Source organism: Culex pipiens, chromosome 2, assembly GCF_016801865.2.
Source record: "Culex pipiens pallens isolate TS chromosome 2, TS_CPP_V2, whole genome shotgun sequence".
NCBI classification, from domain to species: Eukaryota; Metazoa; Arthropoda; class Insecta; order Diptera; family Culicidae; genus Culex; species Culex pipiens.
The window spans coordinates 161,560,904-161,581,349 of record NC_068938.1 but is presented as its reverse complement, the minus strand read 5'-3'; the positions used below and the strand labels follow the sequence as shown (position 1 = coordinate 161,581,349).

General features: G+C 37.5%; 2 protein-coding genes and 1 pseudogene across 5 annotated transcripts in view; all 3 read right to left on the bottom strand.

Moving 5' to 3' along the window:
- Positions 1–1,790, bottom strand: part of LOC128093107 (protein Teyrha-meyrha-like) — a 40,936-nt gene extending 39,146 nt beyond the window's left edge. For all 4 annotated transcript variants that reach the window (XR_008212247.1, XM_052708816.1, XM_052708818.1 and 1 more), the window contains exon 1: positions 971–1,790. Coding sequence is in view for 3 of the 4 variants with exons in the window: in XM_052708816.1 (XP_052564776.1) it covers positions 971–1,087 (117 nt within the window). In the remaining variant the exon portion in view is untranslated. The remainder of the gene's footprint in view (positions 1–970) is intronic.
- LOC128093113 (probable enoyl-CoA hydratase, mitochondrial) overlaps positions 1–20,446 on the bottom strand; it is a 204,992-nt gene that overhangs the window by 112,339 nt on the left and 72,207 nt on the right. The window lies entirely within an intron of this gene.
- The window catches only part of LOC128092691 (lipase member H-A-like), a 53,846-nt pseudogene continuing 40,931 nt past the window's right edge, over positions 7,532–20,446 (bottom strand).

Below are 20,446 nucleotides of genomic sequence, written 5' to 3'. Positions count from 1 at the left end.
GGTTTACCAAATCAAATTAACAAAAGCCCTCATATCATATCTCCGCGCCATTTCATCCGATTTTAGCTGTCTTAGGTGAAAAAGAAAGGTGATTAGTTTGGCTATTTGGGAAAAATAGTAAGAAGTTCCAAAAATCTAGCATAACATTTGAAAAGGTCGTATGCAAACATAAAATGCTGTTTCGAAGGTCTCGGGACCAAAGAGCCTATGTCTAAAAATATTTTTATCAGATCTCTCGGAAAATGTCAAAAAATGGTGAAGTTATGTTTTCAATACTCTGAGATACGATTTTTCTGAAATAAAAACTGGGTTTTTCGACGCGCCACGCGCAAAAATGGAAAAATTAAGAAAACGGGAAAAATTAACTTTTTTCACTAAAACTGCGATAAATTCAAAATTTCAGCGATGACCTATACATGTTAGGATACCAAAAGTTGCGTATTTCAATTGCTAAGTTATGCTTTTTGAAACCTTGTTTAAAATCTCAAATTTATGCTAGAATGAACTTTTCAGCACTGTTCAGCACAGAAAAAGCAGTATTTTCAAAACAAAATTGAAATAAAAATTAGGTTAAGTTTTGTTGAAGATGAAATTGTTGAGAAATAAAAAGAAAATTTCAACAGCATTATTTTCGGGCTCATATGTTGGTACAAAGCGTGATCAAGAAATTCGAAGGCACTTTATTTGATATGACTAATCAGTATCCCAATGATATTACTCTGTTCATGATTAGCTTCCATTTATTGTTTTAAAAAATTGTACGCATTGACGATTTATTATTGACTTTAAATGTGCCCACCGTTAAAGTCCTCTTAAATCCTTGTTTTTAGAACTGTTTTACTGCTATTATTGATTTGTTCTAGAACCTTCACTTGAGATCGTTCACTCCATTTCACACCATTTCACTATTTCACATCTTCTTCAATCGCAGCAATACCACGCAACACCGCAATAACATCCGACAACATACTTGTCCGTGAAACGGTCTTTGTATTCGCAGCGCGTCACTTAATCCGTTCGCTGCCTGGGAGAAGACTACTAGCGCTGGCGATGACATGTGCGACGATCCATAGCTGGGATTATCCATGGCAGGGCGGCTGAACACTAACAACGGAACAACGGGCGGCTACTAACGGCACTAACAACAATTCCAAACAATGAACTACAACAAACAGTGCGTTCACCGGCATTGGTCAACATCTAGTTTGATTGTACGCTCGTCACACGATTATCACACTTCCACTCGGTTAAGCTCGATCGATTTGTTCACAACGGGTTGCACACACAGGATGCTCTCACCACTCCACACACTAATGCTTGCTAACGTTAACTAACGCTGACTGGTCACACTGAACACCGGACTTCATTGGGCGCACACACGCAGCGGACTCGCTTACGGACTGCAACTAAACTTGCAGCACGGCGGTCGGTGGACGCTTCCCGACGAAGGTAGTCATTTAAAATGTTCACTAAACACTACGGCTAGTCGGTTAGTCGTACCTCCGGGAAAGAGAGAGCTTCACCCAACACGGTAGTCCAATTGGGGGTGGAGAAGATCCGACATGCGGAGCAGGTGGTTCCAGGTGGAGGAGGTGAGGTGGGGAACTAGCTCCAAAATACAAACACACTCACACTCACACTATGTACAGCAGTAAAAACGACCGTTTCTTGCGACCCCGTTGTTGTTGTCGTCGTCGTGTACAATTAACTAACTCGCGGCGGCGGTATCAACTGGGCACGACAAAAACGAAAATCACGTCCTTCCGCAACTGACACCTGAGATGTACTGAAGTTGTAACGCAGATGCAGGCTATCAATCCTCAAAGGTACTGGCCGCCGCTGCAGCTACGGCGCATGTGAGCTAGAACGGGCCGGCACTAGCGACTGTCCGGGGGAGAGAGCAGAGGCGCAACAACGACCTAAACGGCGAGGGGACGGTGTTTCTGGAAGTGGATGAAACCAGAAGGACGGAACAAGTACGGAGTTGATGCAAACCAGTTCCACGCGGAGTTCATATTCGAAACACTCTCTCGTTTGTCGTCGCTCTCTGCTTATTGCCGATCTCCCATTGGCCCACCAAATCGGTGAGCGTGAGCAAGATGGGACGAGACCACGTGGTGTGCGCTCTCTCGCAGAGCGTGTCTCTCTTTATGTACTTCACCTTAACACTATGGCCAACGAGACTGATGCAAGCGTTTCAGGGGGCGTGGCCTGCCAGACTAGAGTTGTTTTTCTTGCTGTTGTCGTTACTACCAGGGGTACACTAGCGAGGTAGTCGTCGACTATTATGAACTAGGTCGGAGCGTCGCGGGCTCTGTAGGTACTACTGCTGCAATATGAACTCAACCCATCCCGGGCAGGGTGGGTTTGTGTGTCAAAAAAAGAAAGGTTGTGGAAAGGTGTGTGCGGTGGAAAAGGGCTAGAGAAGAGGAACCAGGATACAGGCTGCAACATAAAGCGGCAGATGGCAGACTCCTAGCAGTGGATTTGAGAGCGCGAGTTGACTTTAGTGGAAGTTACTTTAAAAGATAATTTATGGAGCATCTGTACTTTTTCTGTTAAAGATTAAGTACCCGAAGATCTGTGCAAGCTAGTGTAGAAGTTTGAAGAACTCTCTTAAAGAAGTTAGAATTAATTCTTTTTTAATTCAGATACTAAATTTCCTAGACTTAGTTTTACCTGTAATTTTGAAGTCTTTTCGAGTGATAATGTTATTTAAAAGTTGCAGCTCAACTGGGAGAATACTTTTTTTATACAATATTGTTTGAAAATGACTAATAACATAGATAATATTGAAAGTATGGTTACATAGTCAGATGTAATAGTTAGATTGAATTGAAAAATTAAGTAGAAGTAAGCATTTATTCTAGGACTATGATTTTTTCGAAGTTTGAGAAAAATAATAAAAATATAAGTTATTTGGGTAAAAAATGACTGAAAATATTAAAAATCAGAAAATTATTAACACATACAGCCGATTTTTTTGTAGTCAACAATTTAAATTAAACCTAATTAATTTCAAATTTGATGTAAAAAAATGCTAAAAATTATTTGATTATTTCCTGATTTTTATTCTTTGCAAGGATATATATCAGCAATAGGTTGAATAAATAATGTTAAGAATAAAAATTGTTTTTTTTTTCATTTATATGGAAATGGTGGACTATTTTTTGAAAACAAAACATAAATAACTAAGAATGATTATAAATCGAAATTGGTGCATATTATACAAAATTTTACAAAAGTACTTAACAGTTCCATTTTAGTCTTAACTTACAATCAATAGTTTTAGAACTTTTCCAAGTGTTTTTTTTTAAATTTTCCAATAGTGATTTATTTAAAAAATCTCTTGGCGCTCCGGCTCGAGGCCATTATTCTCTCGGACTATTGCAGCCCAGTTTTGGGTGTACATTTGCTCAGCTATACTTTATCAAAACATAATTTTTTTTTCGAATGATCCTAAACAAATTTACCTAAGAATGGATTTGGAAATTTTACTCATGATACGGTTTTTCCAATTTCCAATTCCGATTTATTTGTATGAAGTCCAAAAATTGGTATAGAAAATTGTACTGAAAATTGATTGATGGACAAAGTTTCATCAAATTACAAAAGTACAAACATGAAAAAAATGCGAAGAACTAGAAAATGGTCAACTGTCAGACTGTTACTAAATTTCTACTTTTTACTAGAGCTTAGCTTGTTGATGTAAAGAGCGCAAAAAATAAAATAAAGTCATGTTAATTTATATGAAAGTTGATTGAATTCACATAATATTTGATTTTTTAAAAATTAGACAATCTCTTAATTTTGTGATTTTTCACAAATCTTTCATTGTTCCCGAACCTGAAAATAGAAAAGCACTCAACTTATATACAGGGTAGGGCAGAGTATCTTCCGTCCTCTGAGGAAAAGCTCTGATTTTCGATACTCAGTGGAACTCCACACCCTTAGCGCAACCTACATTCGAAAAAATCAGGAAAAACACAAAAACATGCTCAATCTCAATCCCATTTCAGCAGATAGTATAGCAGTAGTTGCAGAAGTATACAGAGCGTTCACGATTTGACGAAGTATGTGAATTATATTCTGTTCTCTTTGCGAAGAACGGGGTTGGAACTGCTCCATGCTGAACCGAGAACCAACACCCTGTCCAAAAGAATCATTTTCCGAGACGCGACGCAAGAGATAACAGTTATATAAACTTTCTAATTTCGAGGAAAAGCATCGAGGTTTTTTTTCTCTCCCCATTTTTCGTTCAAAAAAGCAGTGTCCGCCATATTGGCTGGTGGAGAGGTTGGTTCATTTCGGAACGACCGTTTTATGTGGTGTATGCCTTTGTTAGATTGGATGATGTTTTTTCTCTTGCGAAGTTTCCAATATCACGAGCTCTTTATTGCGAACCAACCTTGTCTTGGGTGGGAAATGTTGCAGCAGTCTCGGCTTGGTAGAGAACAAAGAAAAGTTACTGATCTGACGAGTTTAGTTCAAGCGAAAATATATGGCGGTGCTTTATTGGATCCGGACTAAATTGGGTTCTCATTAGACGGAGACGAGGACAATGGTGGTGACGGTGATGATACTAAAGTTGGAAGTCTTTGTTACTTTTCGAGGGCATTTTGTAACGTGATTTCGTGAATGACTTATTTAGTTTCAAATTGTCGTTTGAAAAACAAAATCGATTGTACTTTTGTTTTGGTTTGCCAGCTTTTTTATAAGAAGTAATAAAATTTAAATTTAACTCATTGAGCATGAGCATGAGCATGAGCATGAGGGACAATAAAATTAAATTTAACATATTCTTTTAAAATTAATTTTTGCAATTCCGTCGTGAAACTACTTACTTATCCTGTCATTCTTGAACGACGAAATAGCCTACTTTTCTGTACCAAAAATAACAGAATCGAATAGCAACACTTTTCAAAATAAATGCTGAAAAGTTCTACTTTTCAGCACTGAAATGGGTGCTGAAAAGTTCAATTTTTCAGCACTTGTTTCGAAAAGTAACACTTTTCAACATTTTTTTGATTTAAACGATTTATTGACAAAATACATGAAAATTTGACACAAAATTTCACTCAGTGTGTGTTTTTTGGAATTGCAAAAAATGTTGTATGGAACTCGTTGCAAAACTTGATTTTTTCAGCACTCATCGTATTTATCCAACTCGGTGAACCTCGGTGGATAAATGTACGACTCGTGCTGAAAAAATCCTCTTTTTGCAACTTGTTGCATAAACTACTATTTTAGTTAATTCTTCGGAATGATTTTTTTAATTCTTTAGAATGACGTAAGTTTTTGTTGTTTCGTTGGTTTTGTTATTTTAAAATATGGGTTATTTATGGAATTATACAAGCTTGGAATAGGTCATGGCGATCTCTCTGGCAAGATTTCTACAGGGACCTAAACGAAACTATTGGCACTACGCCCCCCGGGGCATGGCCTTCCTCTAACGTGGGATTTCTGCTCCAGCGCCTCTGACGAGACAGGAGAAACCGGGACCGACGTTTTACTTCACCATCCGATAGAAGCTCAGTGGATAAGGCGGGAATCGAACCCGCGTCTCATAGCATCATCGGGATCGGCAGCCGAAGCCGCTACCCCTGCGCCACGAGACCCACAACACGGACCTAATTGGGTGCTAAAATGTTAATATAAAAAGGACCTACTTTTCCATTTTCAGTAACTTGGTTGAGTAATGTTATTTTGAATCAAATCCACATAAATTAAGCATAAATCAAAATCAGTGATTTTGTATTTCATGTGAAATCAGAGGGTTACAACCCAAACCCACCTCTAGCCAGGATATATCGATTCAAAATCGATAATTGAACAAATTTCTGTGTGTATGTGTGTGTATATGACAAATTATGTCACTCAGTTTTCTCAGCTTTGGCGGAACCGATTTTGAGCAAACCAGTCACCTTCGACTTGGTTTAGGGTCCCATACAATGCTATTAAATTGTTTGAAGTTTCGATAAGTAGTTCAAAAGTTATGTATAAAAATGTGTCTGGCAGCCCTGTCTCGAGTTTTAACCACTTAAGTGATTTTTATGTACTTTTTTGTAGCCGGATCTCACTTAAATGTACGTAAACAATATCCACATTCATTATCCGACCCATCGTTGGTTAGGTAATCGAAAGACCTTTCTAACGAGTCCAAAACATTGAAGATCTGGCAACCCTGTCTCATGTTATGACCACTTAAGTGATTTCTATGCACTTTTTGAAACCGGATCCCACTTAAACGTTTGTAAACTATGTCCTGATCCATCATTCGACCCGTCGTTAACAATATCCACAACCATTATCCGACTCATCGTTGGTTAGGTAATCAAAAGACCTTTCCAACGAGTGATATTTGAGTACTTTTTCATTCATGATCCAAACTCATTATATCACTCATTATTGGTAAATAGTGAGGAAGGCATCAACCACATAGGTGAATTAAATTCAAAAAATAAAAAAGTATAAAATTGTACCATAGCTAAACAAAATATTAAAATACATTTTACACATGCCCTAATGTTTTGCAATAATCAGTTTTCAAAATATAAATAAAACTTTTTGCGGCGCTGTACAACGGAACTTCACAAAAATTGAAAACATTTTTAAACAAACTTGAACACGTTAAAAGTGTTGATAAACACAGGGGAATGCATTCTAAAATGTTTAAAGCTGATTACACTCACAATTCCGTGAAAATTTTGAAGTTTTTTGCCCCTTGATTTGTTGAACCGATTTTGAAAGGGAAGGCGACATTCACTTTGAAATTTTTTTTGCAACGGCCTTATTAGCACACGAATAAATGAAATTTTCAGTAAACAATTATTAGATCCTTAAAAAAAGTAGCAACGCAAAGATATTGGAAGTTTTGTGATTTTGTGATTTTGAGCACAGTCTGAACAGTCTGAGTTTGACCGAAATATTTTTTTGCCGTGGAAGACAATATTCGAATGTGAAGCATACAATCTTATATACTGCAAAACTCTATGATCAAACACCCCAATAAACTACCGACCGAGATTTGCTAACCGGAAAAGAAAATTAATCACACTAATCTGCTTACGTCACTGACATAATAAAATGCCGATATCCGGAGCAAACTGATACTCTCCAAATGTCCGGTCAGAATCTTGAAGAACATGTACCCCTCCTCAGCACTCGGTTCCCCACTCCACACTGTGCCCCAGATTAGCAAGGACTTTTGCGGAGCAAACTTTCTTATTCTTGCAAAACCAATAATTACCATCAATTAACTTTCCCAGCAGGCACACCGAAGCAGTAGTCGTCTTGGCCAGAGTTCACTTTCTTCAGAAAAGAAAAACTCCGGTTTGGCACAGACAGTCCCAGTTCGTCTTATCCTAACCTCAACATCAGAGATAAGTGTCAATCTTCCTTTTGCTGCTGCTACTGCTACCGGCCATGGATCAGGTTCATTTAGGGAAACAGGAGTTCCCTTTTACAGCCCTGAGCTGCTGCAGGATGGTCTTAAAGCACATCTTCCTTCGTCAACACTTTGTCTGCTCTCCTACTTGGGTGCGGTCGTTGGACGGTGAGTTGGTCGCACTTGGATCCGGGCCAGGCTCAGGGCCCTGGCCAAAGCAAGAGATAATGTCAGTTAGTAGAGTAAACACATGTGCGCACCATAAATCACTTTTACGCTTATCCTATTTAGTTTATAGTGCTACGAAGAAAGAGCTTCAACTCTTCTGTGCCCTTCTAGCTTGGCTGGCCCAGGTTGCTCCATCCATTACCAAATGTGGGCGGCATTCCGAGAAGCTCTCGCCCCGCTTCAATGGCCGCCTGGTTGCAAATGGTGTACACGAGCACTAAATGAGTCTTTGAGTTCGGGCCCCGCGATTGGGTATAAATCTACTAACTTCTTAAGAGTGCTGATGAGATTGATGGAACATAAGTGCGTTCGAAGGCCGGCTTGGCCGGAAATACCGTCGGGAGGGGAAGTGTTTATACATTGTATTGGATAAGATGTTTATTTATAAGGGCCTTGTTTGGAGGTGGCTTGCATTCTCAAGAGCTGTTTTAGGAAATGCTGAACCGATAATTGGAAGTTTGTTTGCTGTTTTAAAATGGGATGCTGCTTCGTCGGAATTTAAGACACATTTTTCAAGAAAATAGACAAGGTATGTCGATTGCATTGTTTAAAAAAAAATTAGGAAAATTTTAAGAATCCAATATTACATCTCGTTATCTCGTCCCGCCCGTGTGGATCAATCGGACCACGCACTGGACTCACAATCCAGAGGTCGCCGGTTCGAATCCCGCGGCGGGCGCTCTAAAATTCTTTGTGTAAGTATGGGTACTCGGCGCCGTCGCTCCGTGCCATACTTACTAATCTAATCTCTAATCTAATCTAACACAAACGCAGCCAGTCCGATGAAAGCATACTGGAAAGTCTTGTGATTAGATGACGCCCCAAGCACTTTTCTTGTCAATATTAATAATTGCAGTACATCCGAGAATACCCGAAAATGTAAAACAAAAATTAAAGCGGCCAGCCCTACTGCGTTGTGTTTACCGCAGAGAGGATTCTGAGAACGGATCACATTTCACAGAATCGACAGGGGAGGAAGGATGCGTGGACATACCGTACCAAACGCTCCGGTTATTGATTTCATAGGTATTGTGTAGAGTATGTCAAGTGTATTAACACTCAAACGCTCGGGTAGTCAGTGTCTTGCGAACCTTCGTGGTGAACGGACACTAGAGCTGCGGTATTTTTTACTACCTAAGCTCAGAGTTATTTCAAAACAAAATTCACAGTCTTTTTAAAGACTACCTGAGTTATTTTCCAAAATTCTAAACAGTCTTTTCAAGACTAACCCCACCTGAAATTTTGTTGTATTTTACAAACGAAGCCATCTTTTTAAGAGAACTTTGCTTGCAAAATGCGTCAAAACAAAGGTAAACGCAAATCTTCTGAAGATTTGGTCGTTACGTCGGTGAAGCGTTTGAACGCTAAACCGGCTAACGGTAACAGAAAAAGAAAACAGCCTCTTCTGAGGTCTGATTCTGATTCTGAATGTGAGGTCAATCCTCCAATTCCATTGACAAACAGTTTCGGTGTTTTATCCGAAACTGAAGACATGGAACCTTCTCCTCGTACTGAGCCTTCTGCCGTCGAGAAACGAGTAAAGGCTCCGCCAATTGTAGTGACTTCCGTCTCCGATTTGGCCAGCTTTCGAACGCAACTGAAGAATTGCAAGGAAACTTGCAATTTGAAAGTTTCGTTCCAGCTTGGTCGAAGAGGAGAATGTCGCTTGTTGACGGAATCTTTACAAGATCACCAAACTTTTGTTGGTTATTTGAAAAACCACAAACACAATTTCTACACGTATGAGACCAAGAATGCTCGGCCATTCAAGGCGGTCTTGAAAGGTCTCTCCAACGACTTGTCGGTGGATGAGATCAAAAACGAACTTAAGGTGTTGCTTGGCTTTGCCCCATCCCAAGTAATACCAATGAAGAAAAAATCAAACGGGAATATTTCTCGCTTTGGTTTGACTTCACAATTTTATCTGATTCATTTCAACAGAAATGAAATCAACAATTTGAAACTTTTGGACAAAGTACAGTTTTTGTTCCATGTACGGGTAAAGTGGGAGCATTTTAAGAAACATGGCGGTAATGGCCAGAATCTGACCCAGTGCCGGCGTTGCCAGGCATTCGGTCACGGTACTGATCATTGCGCCATGGTTCCAAAATGCATGGTTTGCGGGGATTCTTCTCACGACAAGGACAATTGTCCCGTGAAAGAAGTCACCCAATTTAAATGTGCAAATTGTGGTGGAAATCACAAATCAAATTTTTGGGATTGCCCCATCAGAAAAAAGGTTTTGGATTCTCGTGCTAAGCATCAGCCGAAATCCAAACCGAAATTTTCTCGAAGTCAGGTTGTACCTGCATCTTTAAATCAAACGTTCGTGCTGTCTCACTCGAACAATTCTAGAAATACCCCTACCGTGGAAAAGTTAGGTAACAACAATGGCATTTCTTATGCTAACGTCGTTTCGGGTTCAACCACGAATTTTAAATCCTCTACCAATCTTTCTGAAATTGGGCAGGTACCTCAAATCTCATTTGAAAATTTTTCTGCTGGCAACGCTTTGGGATCTTCTGATCTCGGCGATGTTACGTTTGAAAAAATGACTTTTTTGCAAAACTCACTGTTTGGTTTGATTCAAACAATGAGTAATGCTACATCCATGATGGAAGCAATCCAGATTGGATTAAAATTTGCGAATGATGTTGTTCTTACCCTGAAGTTTAATCATGGATCTAAGTAATTCCATCAATATTATGAATTTTAATGCTCGCTCTTTAAAAGCGAAAGAAAATGAATTTTTCAACTTTTTACGAGTTCATAACGTGCATGTTGCTGTTATAACCGAAACATTTTTAAAAACTGGCACTTATTTGAAAAGTGATCCAGATTATAAAGTTATAACTAATAACCGAATGAATCGAAATGGCGGTGGAGTTGCAATAGTTATCCACCGTAGTATGACTTATAGCACGTTACGCGACTTTAAGTTAAAAGTTATTGAAAGTTTGGGCATTGAACTTGAAACTTCTTTTGGGAAAATTATGATTGCAGCTGCATATTTGCCATTCCAATGCACTGGGGAAAATACAAATTATTTCAAAGGGGATTTGAATAAACTTACTCGGCATAGATCTCGATTTTTGATCATCGGTGATTTTAATGCCAAACACCAATCTTGGAATAATTCAAAAGTAAATTCCAATGGTAAAATTCTGTTCAGAGATTGCACTTCTGGTCTTTATTCGGTTTTATACCCGAATGGGCCAACTTGCTTTTCTTCTGTTAGAAATCCATCAACAATTGATTTGGTTTTGACAAATCAAAGTCAGTATTGTGGTCCTTTAGTGACTCATGCTGATTTTGATTCTGATCACCTTCCAGTAACTTTTTCACTTTCTCATGAAGCAGTTACCAGACCCAATAGTTCTGTGTTTAATTACCACAAAGCTAATTGGGACAGGTATCAGCATCATATTGAGAATAATTTAAATCATGATTTTGTTTTAGAAACCAAAGCTGATATTGATTCAGCCTTGGAATCTTTAACTAATGCAATTTTGGATGCTAGGAATATTGCTATTCCTAAAGTCCAAGTCAAATTTGATTCTCCCATTATTGATGACGATCTTCAGCTTCTGATTCGTCTGAAAAATGTTCGCCGAAGACAGTATCAACGTTCTCGTGATCCTGCACTGAAGCGAATTCAAAAAGATTTGCAAAAGGTTATTGACCACAGATTCACTCTCCTGCGAAATGAAAAGTTCGCAAGAGATGTCGAACAAATTAAACCTTATTCCAAACCTTTTTGGAAACTTTCAAAGGTTCTTAAGAAACCTCAAAAACCCATCCCTTCTTTAAAGGATGGTGATAATATTCTATTAACTAATGGGGAAAAAGCTCAAAAACTTGCTCAGCAGTTTGAGAGTGCTCATAATTTCAACTTGAATGTTTTGAGTCCTATTGAAAATCATATTTCAATAGAATTTCAGAACATTGTTGAACAAGAATTTTCATCAGATGAAGTTTTTAATACGGATCTGAATGAAATAAAAACTATTATCAAAAAATTTCAAAATATGAAAGCCCCTGGTGAGGATGGCATTTTTTACATTTTAATTAAAAAATTACCAGAAGCAACTTTAAGTAGCTTGGTCAAAATTTTCAACAAATGTTTTGATTTGGCATATTTTCCCAGCAGTTGGAAAAATGCCAAAGTAATTCCGATTTTGAAACCGGATAAAAATCCTGCTGAAGCCTCAAGCTATCGGCCCATTAGTTTGCTTTCATCTATTAGTAAATTATTCGAAAGAATAATTCTTAATAGAATGATGACGCACATTAATGAAAATTCAATTTTCGCTGATGAGCAGTTTGGATTTCGCCTTGGGCATTCAACTACTCATCAGTTGTTGAGAGTTTCAAATTTAATTCGAAGCAACAAATCTGAGGGTTATTCTACTGGCGCTGCTCTTCTAGACATAGAAAAAGCATTTGACAGTGTTTGGCATAAAGGTTTGATTGCGAAATTGAAAAGGTTTAATTTTCCGATTTATATCGTGAAAATTATTCAAAATTATTTGACGGATCGTACTCTGCAGGTATGTTATCAGAATAGCAAATCTGATCAACTACCTGTACGTGCTGGCGTCCCTCAAGGAAGCATTTTGGGTCCAATTTTATACAATATTTTTACTTCTGACTTGCCTGATTTGCCCCCAGGATGTCAGAAATCACTTTTTGCTGATGACACAAGCATCTCCGCCAAAGGCAGAAGCCTTCGTGTCATCACAAGAAGATTACAAAAAAGCTTGGATATTTTCAATTCTTATTTGAAAGAATGGAAAATTACTCCAAATGCTGCAAAAACTCAACTTATTATTTTCCCTCACAAACCAAGGGCTGATTTTCTTAAACCAAAAAGTCATCACATTATAAAGATGAATGAGGTAAATTTAAAGTGGGAGGATCAAGTGAAATATCTTGGACTTGGTTTTGACAAAAACCTTACTTACAAGGATCACATTGAAAGTATCCAGGTTAAATGTAACAAATATATTAAATGTTTGTATCCACTTATAAACAGGAATTCTAGACTTTGTCTCAAGAATAAACTGTTAATTTATAAACAAATTTTCAGACCTGCCATGCTTTATGCTGTGCCGATCTGGACAAGCTGTTGCTTAACCAGGAAGAAAAAACTTCAGAGGATTCAGAACAAAATTCTGAAAATGATTCTGAAACTTCCTCCCTGGTTCAGCACCAGTGAACTTCATCAATTAGCCGAAGTTGACACTTTGGATGTTATGTCCAATAAGATAATTGATGCATTTCGACAAAAATCATTGCAGTCTTCAGCTGCATTGATCCGCTCTTTATATAGTTTATAAGTTAGTTTTAAGGTATCCCTTTTCCCTTTTGTACATGTAGGACCTCCTACATTTGAAATCACTGTATAGCGAAAGCTACAATATTTCATGAATAAATGAAAGTTGCTAGTATTTAAAATTGAGGTGAAAAGTCATCGTTTGTGATTGGACACTCAATAATATTTTAACTGAATGAATGTACATGGAAAAGAAATTTGAATAAATATAAATTAAAAAAAAAAAAAAAAAAAAAAAAAAAAAAAAAAAAAAAAAAAAAAAAAAAAAAAAAAAAAAAAAACACTCAAACGCTCGGGTAGTCATTTGACCCCTATTTTTTTTCTTAAAAATCTCATAACTTTTGGTAGAATTGACCAAATTGGATGCTTCCGGTTGCAAAAGATCCAGATTTGTCTATATTTTGAACTGTCAGATGGGGGACAAATATGGTACCACTTTTACCGGAGATATTCCGGATTCCGTTGGGGTACCTCGACCCTCCTATTTGGAGTTTTGGTCAATAGAACAAAAACCATTGCACAGAAAAATGCCGGAAATGATGCAAAACTTCAAGGCATCATTCTAATACATCATCCTGCATAGACACATGGCATGGCCAAGACCTTCGGGCACCGAAACAGGTTCCAACCGAAAACGGTTCACTGAGCTGATGTCGATTGGTGCCCAGATGGAACCGGTTCCAGTGCCCCGTATGACTTAACCATGTCAATTATTTTTGCTGGATGATGTATTAGAAGGATGCCTTGAAGTTTTGCATCATTTCCGGCATTTTTCTGTGAAATGGATTTTGTTCTATTGACCAAAACCCCAAATAGGATGGCCGAGGTACCCCAACGGAATCCGGAATATCTCCGGTAAAAGTGGACCATATTTGTCCCCCATCTGACAGTTCAAAATATAGACAAATCTGGATCTTTTGCAACCGGAAGCATCCAATTTGGTCAATTCTACCAAAAGTTATGAGATTTTTAAGAAAAAAAATAGGGGTCAAATGACTACCCGAGCGTTTGAGTGTTAATAGTCATTTTATAAAATTTCAATATATCATGTTTGTTTTAATAAATTACCTTCATACCCAGCTGAAAAGCTATAAAGTGGTTTGTTATTAATTGAGACATAGCGAATAGTTATAGAACAGACGTAAAAACCTTTTTTTTTTATAAAAATATTAAAGAAACGGTAAGGCTTTATAGAGCGAAAGACTTAGTTGAGGATTCGAATGAAAATTTCGCAAGATACTCTAATAGAAGCAGTTAAAAATGAATAAGAGAAAGAAAGATAAGAAAAAAGAGATAGTGAAATATAAGAAAGAAATATCACAAATTCTTTGCAAAAGGATATTAGGCGGAGCTCTGTTCAGCTGGTGTCCTCCGTTGGTGACGCTTCTTGCAACGGTCTTCCATTTCCAACTGCTGATGTATCTCCATCGGTAACGCTTGTGTCAAGAGCAGTTAGCGGATTTGCTGTTTAAAAAAAAACCATTTATACACGCAGAACAGCTCTGGAGTAAGCCTTCCACTAAATCACACAAACTTTGTCTGAGGAGTCTCTAAAACATAGAGAAAATCACTTTTCCCTTCTTTCAGTTATTTCTTTGCCAACAAAATTTCAATCCTATTGGATTTTAGCCTTCCGCTTTGCACCCTTCCTGAACTGTCACAACAACAACCGATGAGCATCGCGTTCCCGTTCGTGAGAACGTTAGCCCCTGACAGTCGACCTAACAGTCGACGTAACTGTCGATAGAAAACGATTCCTTCCCTTTGCACAGGAAGAAGAAAACACAATCATCTGAATAAATTTGATGAAAATGCACTAAATTCCGGCGTGAATCACTGAACTCCGTGAAAATCTGGTAACAGCCCTCCCAATCTGCACTCTAAAACCACACACGCGCCCGAAACTAGTCAAAAACACAATAAAAACGCGAAAATTCGGCGGAGCTCCTCGGCGACGAACCGACTCCGATCACAGACAAGTCAGACCTCCGCCGTCGCTCCGTGCCATACTTACATACACAAATTTTTTTTTGGTGAATTGAGATAATTTCCTGAGAAATCAAATAGTTCGTTGCTGAGCTACAAAAAGCCTTGCAAAAAATCAATATTGCTCCAGCTGTCAATGAATTTCCAATCCCTTCAAAAAGATTGCTTTGATTTTCGTTCTATAATTTGATAACTCCCGCTCTCGATGGTCCCTTCAATATCGACAACGAGAGAGTCCACTGTAAAGAATTATAATTTTTAAAAGCATTCAAAATAAGCGATTAGGTTTTCATAAATAACTTCTCTAAATACAGTTTTTGACATATTTCCTCAAATTTTGAAAGTAATTTTTATTGCAGTTAGAATCGTATAAAATTCAGAAACTAGAATAAAAATCAGCGTAGAATCGCAATTCTTCATTCGTATATTGTTTTTTTTTCACTTGAATTACATTTTTTATATTTTGATGTCTATTCGTTCCTTATGTAACGTATAGAGAAAAAAAAAAACGATTTTTTTCGACTGTTTATCACAATAAGTTGATTTCCCATAATATCTGGGTTTTTTTTGAAAAAATATGTTTGTAAAAAACGAAGGTATAGTAAAAAAAATTAAAACATGATCCAAATTTGGAAATAAAATGGTCTATGAAAATGTTTGGCTCGAAAAATCAAAAGGATTTTTTTTCAAATATCTTCAAAATTTCAATGGAATTTGACTTGCAAGAATGTAAAATGTAAAAAATTGTAAAAAAAGTTATTTATTTTACTGCGTTGACAATCTTTTTGAATCAGTTAAAAATGCTTTGATTTTTTTTTACCGTAAAAAATATTCATTTGAAAAAAAAAAACGTAGGAACTTTGATTTTAGAAAACTAATGTCTGCAAAACAACTTTATTTGCAGCGAAATGTTTAAACCGTGGTAAGTAATAAAAAATTTACTTTTTTATCTCCTTAAAGCTTTAATTTTGGGAAAAACGAAAATATATCATTCACGATGTCTCAAAATCTATTGGTTTGATTTTTGATGTATAAACCTGAAGACTCTGTGTTTTATTTTAACAATAATTGTTAAGTTTACATAATCCATATTTGTAACACAAAATCAAACTAGCACATTTAAAACTTCGAACAAAAGTTAATACGTTTAGTCCTTCTTTTGATATTCAGTGATTTGCCTTCCTTACTGAGGTAAGGCTATAATCCTGCTCTAAAAATGAACTTTTTATTAAAAGCTCAAAGACCCACCTTCATGTATACATATCGACTCAGAATCGAAAACTGAACAAATGTCTGTGTGTATGTGTGTGTGTATGTGTGTGTGTATGTATGTATGTGACCAACAAACTAGCTCATGTTTCTCGGCACTGGCTGAACCGATTTGACCCGAACCTGTTGCATTTGACTTGGTTCAGGGTCCCATAGATCGAGTTTTATACAGATTGAAGTTTCGATAAGTTGTTCAAAAGTTATGCATAAATATGTGTTTTCACACATATCCGGATCTCACTTAAATGTATGTAAACTATGTCCGGATCCACCATCCAACCCATCGTTGGTTAGGTTATCAAAAGACCTTTCCAACGAGTCCAAAACATTGAAGATCTGGCAACCCTGTCTCGAGATATGGCCCTTTAACTGATATTGATGGACTTTTTGGAAGCCGGATCTCACTTAAATGTATGTAAACTATGTCCGGATCCACCATCCAACCCATCGTTGGTTAGGTTATCAAAAGACCTTTCCAACGAGTCCAAAACATTGATGATCTGGCAACCCTGTCTCGAGATATCACTTAAGTGATATTTATGTACTTTTTTATTCCGGATCTAAAAAATACATAGATGGAATTTGTGTACAGCCATTATTGGTAATGAGTGAGGAAGGCTCCAACCACATAGGTGGATTAAGTTAGTTTTTTTTATAGTTTGATTTTCAAAAGAGATATCCGGTGAGTTTAATTATTTTGATCCAGTAATTTGAGTAATAAATGCTTCCGGAATTCCTTGGTTTGCTGGGTGTCAACAAAAAAGTGTCCAATGTCCCCGTAAGAATAGCTTAGCAACTAATTTTAGGTGGGCGTTAAACTACCCAAGTTCATTGCTCAGCCAAAACGAGTTTCGAGAGATTTTCTATGATGAGCTTGAAATTAACTGCGCAGCAGCGGGATGTTTTGTGTGAGCTAATTTTAAATTTTTGGTCAATAACTTTCGGTTGGTCATCCCCGATGAAATCGTACTGCGTGAAAGTCATCAACTTGGTGTGTGGAACTGTCGACTCGAAGTGGACTGATTAAAAAGTTGTGCTTATTTTTGAACTGTTTATGAGCTGATGGGGTTTTTTATGGTACACTGTTGGTTCCGAACAAATAGGACTTTTGTTTATTTTGAGGGAAGAAAGCTATTAAAATGCTCAACACTTACGTCATGGTTTGCAAACATTTCACTTCGGACAGATAATTTACTCGCTCAATTTATCTCGGTGTGACTTTTTGTAGAAGCACATTAATTTGAGAAAAAGTTCAGTACCGTCATCAGGGGTGACATTGGGTCTGGGGGGTGAGATTGGGTCATACAAAAATGAGGAAATTTGTATGACCCAATCTCACCCCCCAGACCCAATGTCACCCCTGATGACGGTAATTCTCCTTTGTTACAATTGCATGACATGGAGTATAAATCTGCTTGGATGATGAAATTTGTTGCCCCTGACAGAATGAGAGCAGTTGTAAATTTTGAAGAAAATAAATGACAGCCAAATAATCTGATTTCTTGTACTTTTTTAAATCAATGTGAATGAACCACTTATTTTCAATAAAACTGGACAAAACATCGAACTGAAAACAAAGCAACTTGAAAATACGAAACCACTCCTTTGATTTTTTTTTCGACAAATCGCGGTTGAAATTCAAGCGATGCTGAAGTTGCCGTTTAAAATGGTAGCAAACATGCTGGAATTGTGTTGTAAAACAGTGTTGATCACGACAGTGGCAAATATGGGTAGCATACCGGAGTCGGAGCTAAAAGCAGTATTCTTTTAAGGAAATCACACGATACGGCACTGATGCTGAGTTGTGCGAGGGTAGCTATCAATTATATTGAAAATTTGGGAAAAAATCATTAGGTTTTACGAAGGGTTTTTAAACCCTATTCATAATTATATTTAAAAAAATCTTCTAATAAAAAAACGATTTCAAAGATTTTCTTAAAATAGAAACCATTTTGAGGCACGTTTTTTTAAATGTTTATATTTTTGGTATTGACTAATTTTGGAGAACCGATTACATTTCAGTAGAAGTTTTTTACATTTTTTGCAATATGCAAGGTTTTATTGAAATAAAACAATATATTCAAAATTAAAATTCGGCCCACAAATTATTTAAACTTTTGAGTTTTAACAAACATCAAGAACCACCCTACGCCCTCACTCGCCCTAACGATTTCCTATTTTGGGGACCCCGAGTCACCGTTTTGGCCACTTTTCCGGATGGTGCGATCTACAAGGCGACAAATGCCCGTCGCTATCTCAGTTTGGTACATAAAGGCGGTTTTATTGCCGCTGTTTTTCCGTTTCTGTTTCTGTTGGTGTTGCTGCCCTTTTTTGCGGGCATCTCCCCAAGTCACAAACCACAAAGTCGCTGGTATTTGGACTGGTTTGTTGGAGGTGGGCTTCTTCTTCTTGCTTCGGAATGAACAACAACAAACAAGCAAGAAACAGGGTTCGCGCTATTCGGTGTCGTTTGACAAGATTCGTACTTTGAGTGTTACCCTGTAAAAAGTTTGACAGTTCTCAATCTGAGGAATCAGCCTACGAAATCGGGTGTCTTCTAAAACGACCGACCAGTAAACCTACTAAGTTGGCATGCGTCGATGCCAACGTTTCAGTCGATCAATTAATCGGCAAATTAGATTGGCTTTAGTCGGGCATGCACGGAAACACACTAAGTTGGTCAAAGAATCGGTCAATGAAATACGTTTTAGTGTTGTTTACTAAATGGACTTAGGTAAATTATTGTCTGCGTTAATTTGAACCGGAATTCCTGCAATTTTCAATGTTGTAGCAAAAAGTTGCTTGTACAAAGTTTGGTAAGTATTTTCTAAGTGTTTCAATAGTCATTTTTAAGAAAAATAGGCAAGTTTATTGTTTCAAGTGTTTGTTTGTTTTTAAATGTTTTCAAGGTGATGAACCAAAACATAGTTTTGAGGTAGCGGTCCCGGCAGAAGGCCCGGCGCTTCAATTGACCATCGGTGTATTTACTTGAATCTTTTGGGGTAAGTTTTTGTTATGAAATATCGAATAAATTTTATTCACAGAACATTTGGAACTTTGTCTGGAAGTTCTAAAAAATAGACAATGATTTCTAATTCGTAAATTTATTTTTAGGTGATTGAACTAGCAGCCGAAACGTTGTAGGTATGTAATCCATTACTTTTTGGCAGCTAATTCATACGCCGGTTCCATTAAGACGCAGGTTCCCGGATTTCTCCGGGGACAGTGATTTTAATCAACCTACTAATCGGCCAACTTCGTATGATCGAGTTGGCTGATTGCGAATACCGATTCGTCGGCTTACGTCTGGGTTAAATTTCCATAAGCGTATGTTGCAACATCGGCCGATTAGTCGGTTATTTCGTCAGTCGATGCATCCGACTAAACCCGATTATATTTTAGGAACAGTAGGGTGTTTTTTCTACAGGGTTATTTTCAACAGCATTGGCATGTAGGCCAGATCCTTGCGCATGTTTTGGTACCCTGTAAAAAGTTTGACAGTTCTCAATCTGAGGAATCAGCCTACGAAATCGGGTGTCTTCTAAAACGACCGACCAGTAAACCTACTAAGTTGGCATGCGTCGATGCCAACGTTTCAGTCGATCAATTAATCGGCAAATTAGATTGGCTTTAGTCGGGCATGCACGGAAACACACTAAGTTGGTCAAAGAATCGGTCAATGAAATACGTTTTAGTGTTGTTTACTAAATGGACTTAGGTAAATTATTGTCTGCGTTAATTTGAACCGGAATTCCTGCAATTTTCAATGTTGTAGCAAAAAGTTGCTTGTACAAAGTTTGGTAAGTATTTTCTAAGTGTTTCAATAGTCATTTTTAAGAAAAATAGGCAAGTTTATTGTTTCAAGTGTTTGTTTGTTTTTAAATGTTTTCAAGGTGATGAACCAAAACATAGTTTTGAGGTAGCGGTCCCGGCAGAAGGCCCGGCGCTTCAATTGACCATCGGTGTATTTACTTGAATCTTTTGGGGTAAGTTTTTGTTATGAAATATCGAATAAATTTTATTCACAGAACATTTGGAACTTTGTCTGGAAGTTCTAAAAAATAGACAATGATTTCTAATTCGTAAATTTATTTTTAGGTGATTGAACTAGCAGCCGAAACGTTGTAGGTATGTAATCCATTACTTTTTGGCAGCTAATTCATACGCCGGTTCCATTAAGACGCAGGTTCCCGGATTTCTCCGGGGACAGTGATTTTAATCAACCTACTAATCGGCCAACT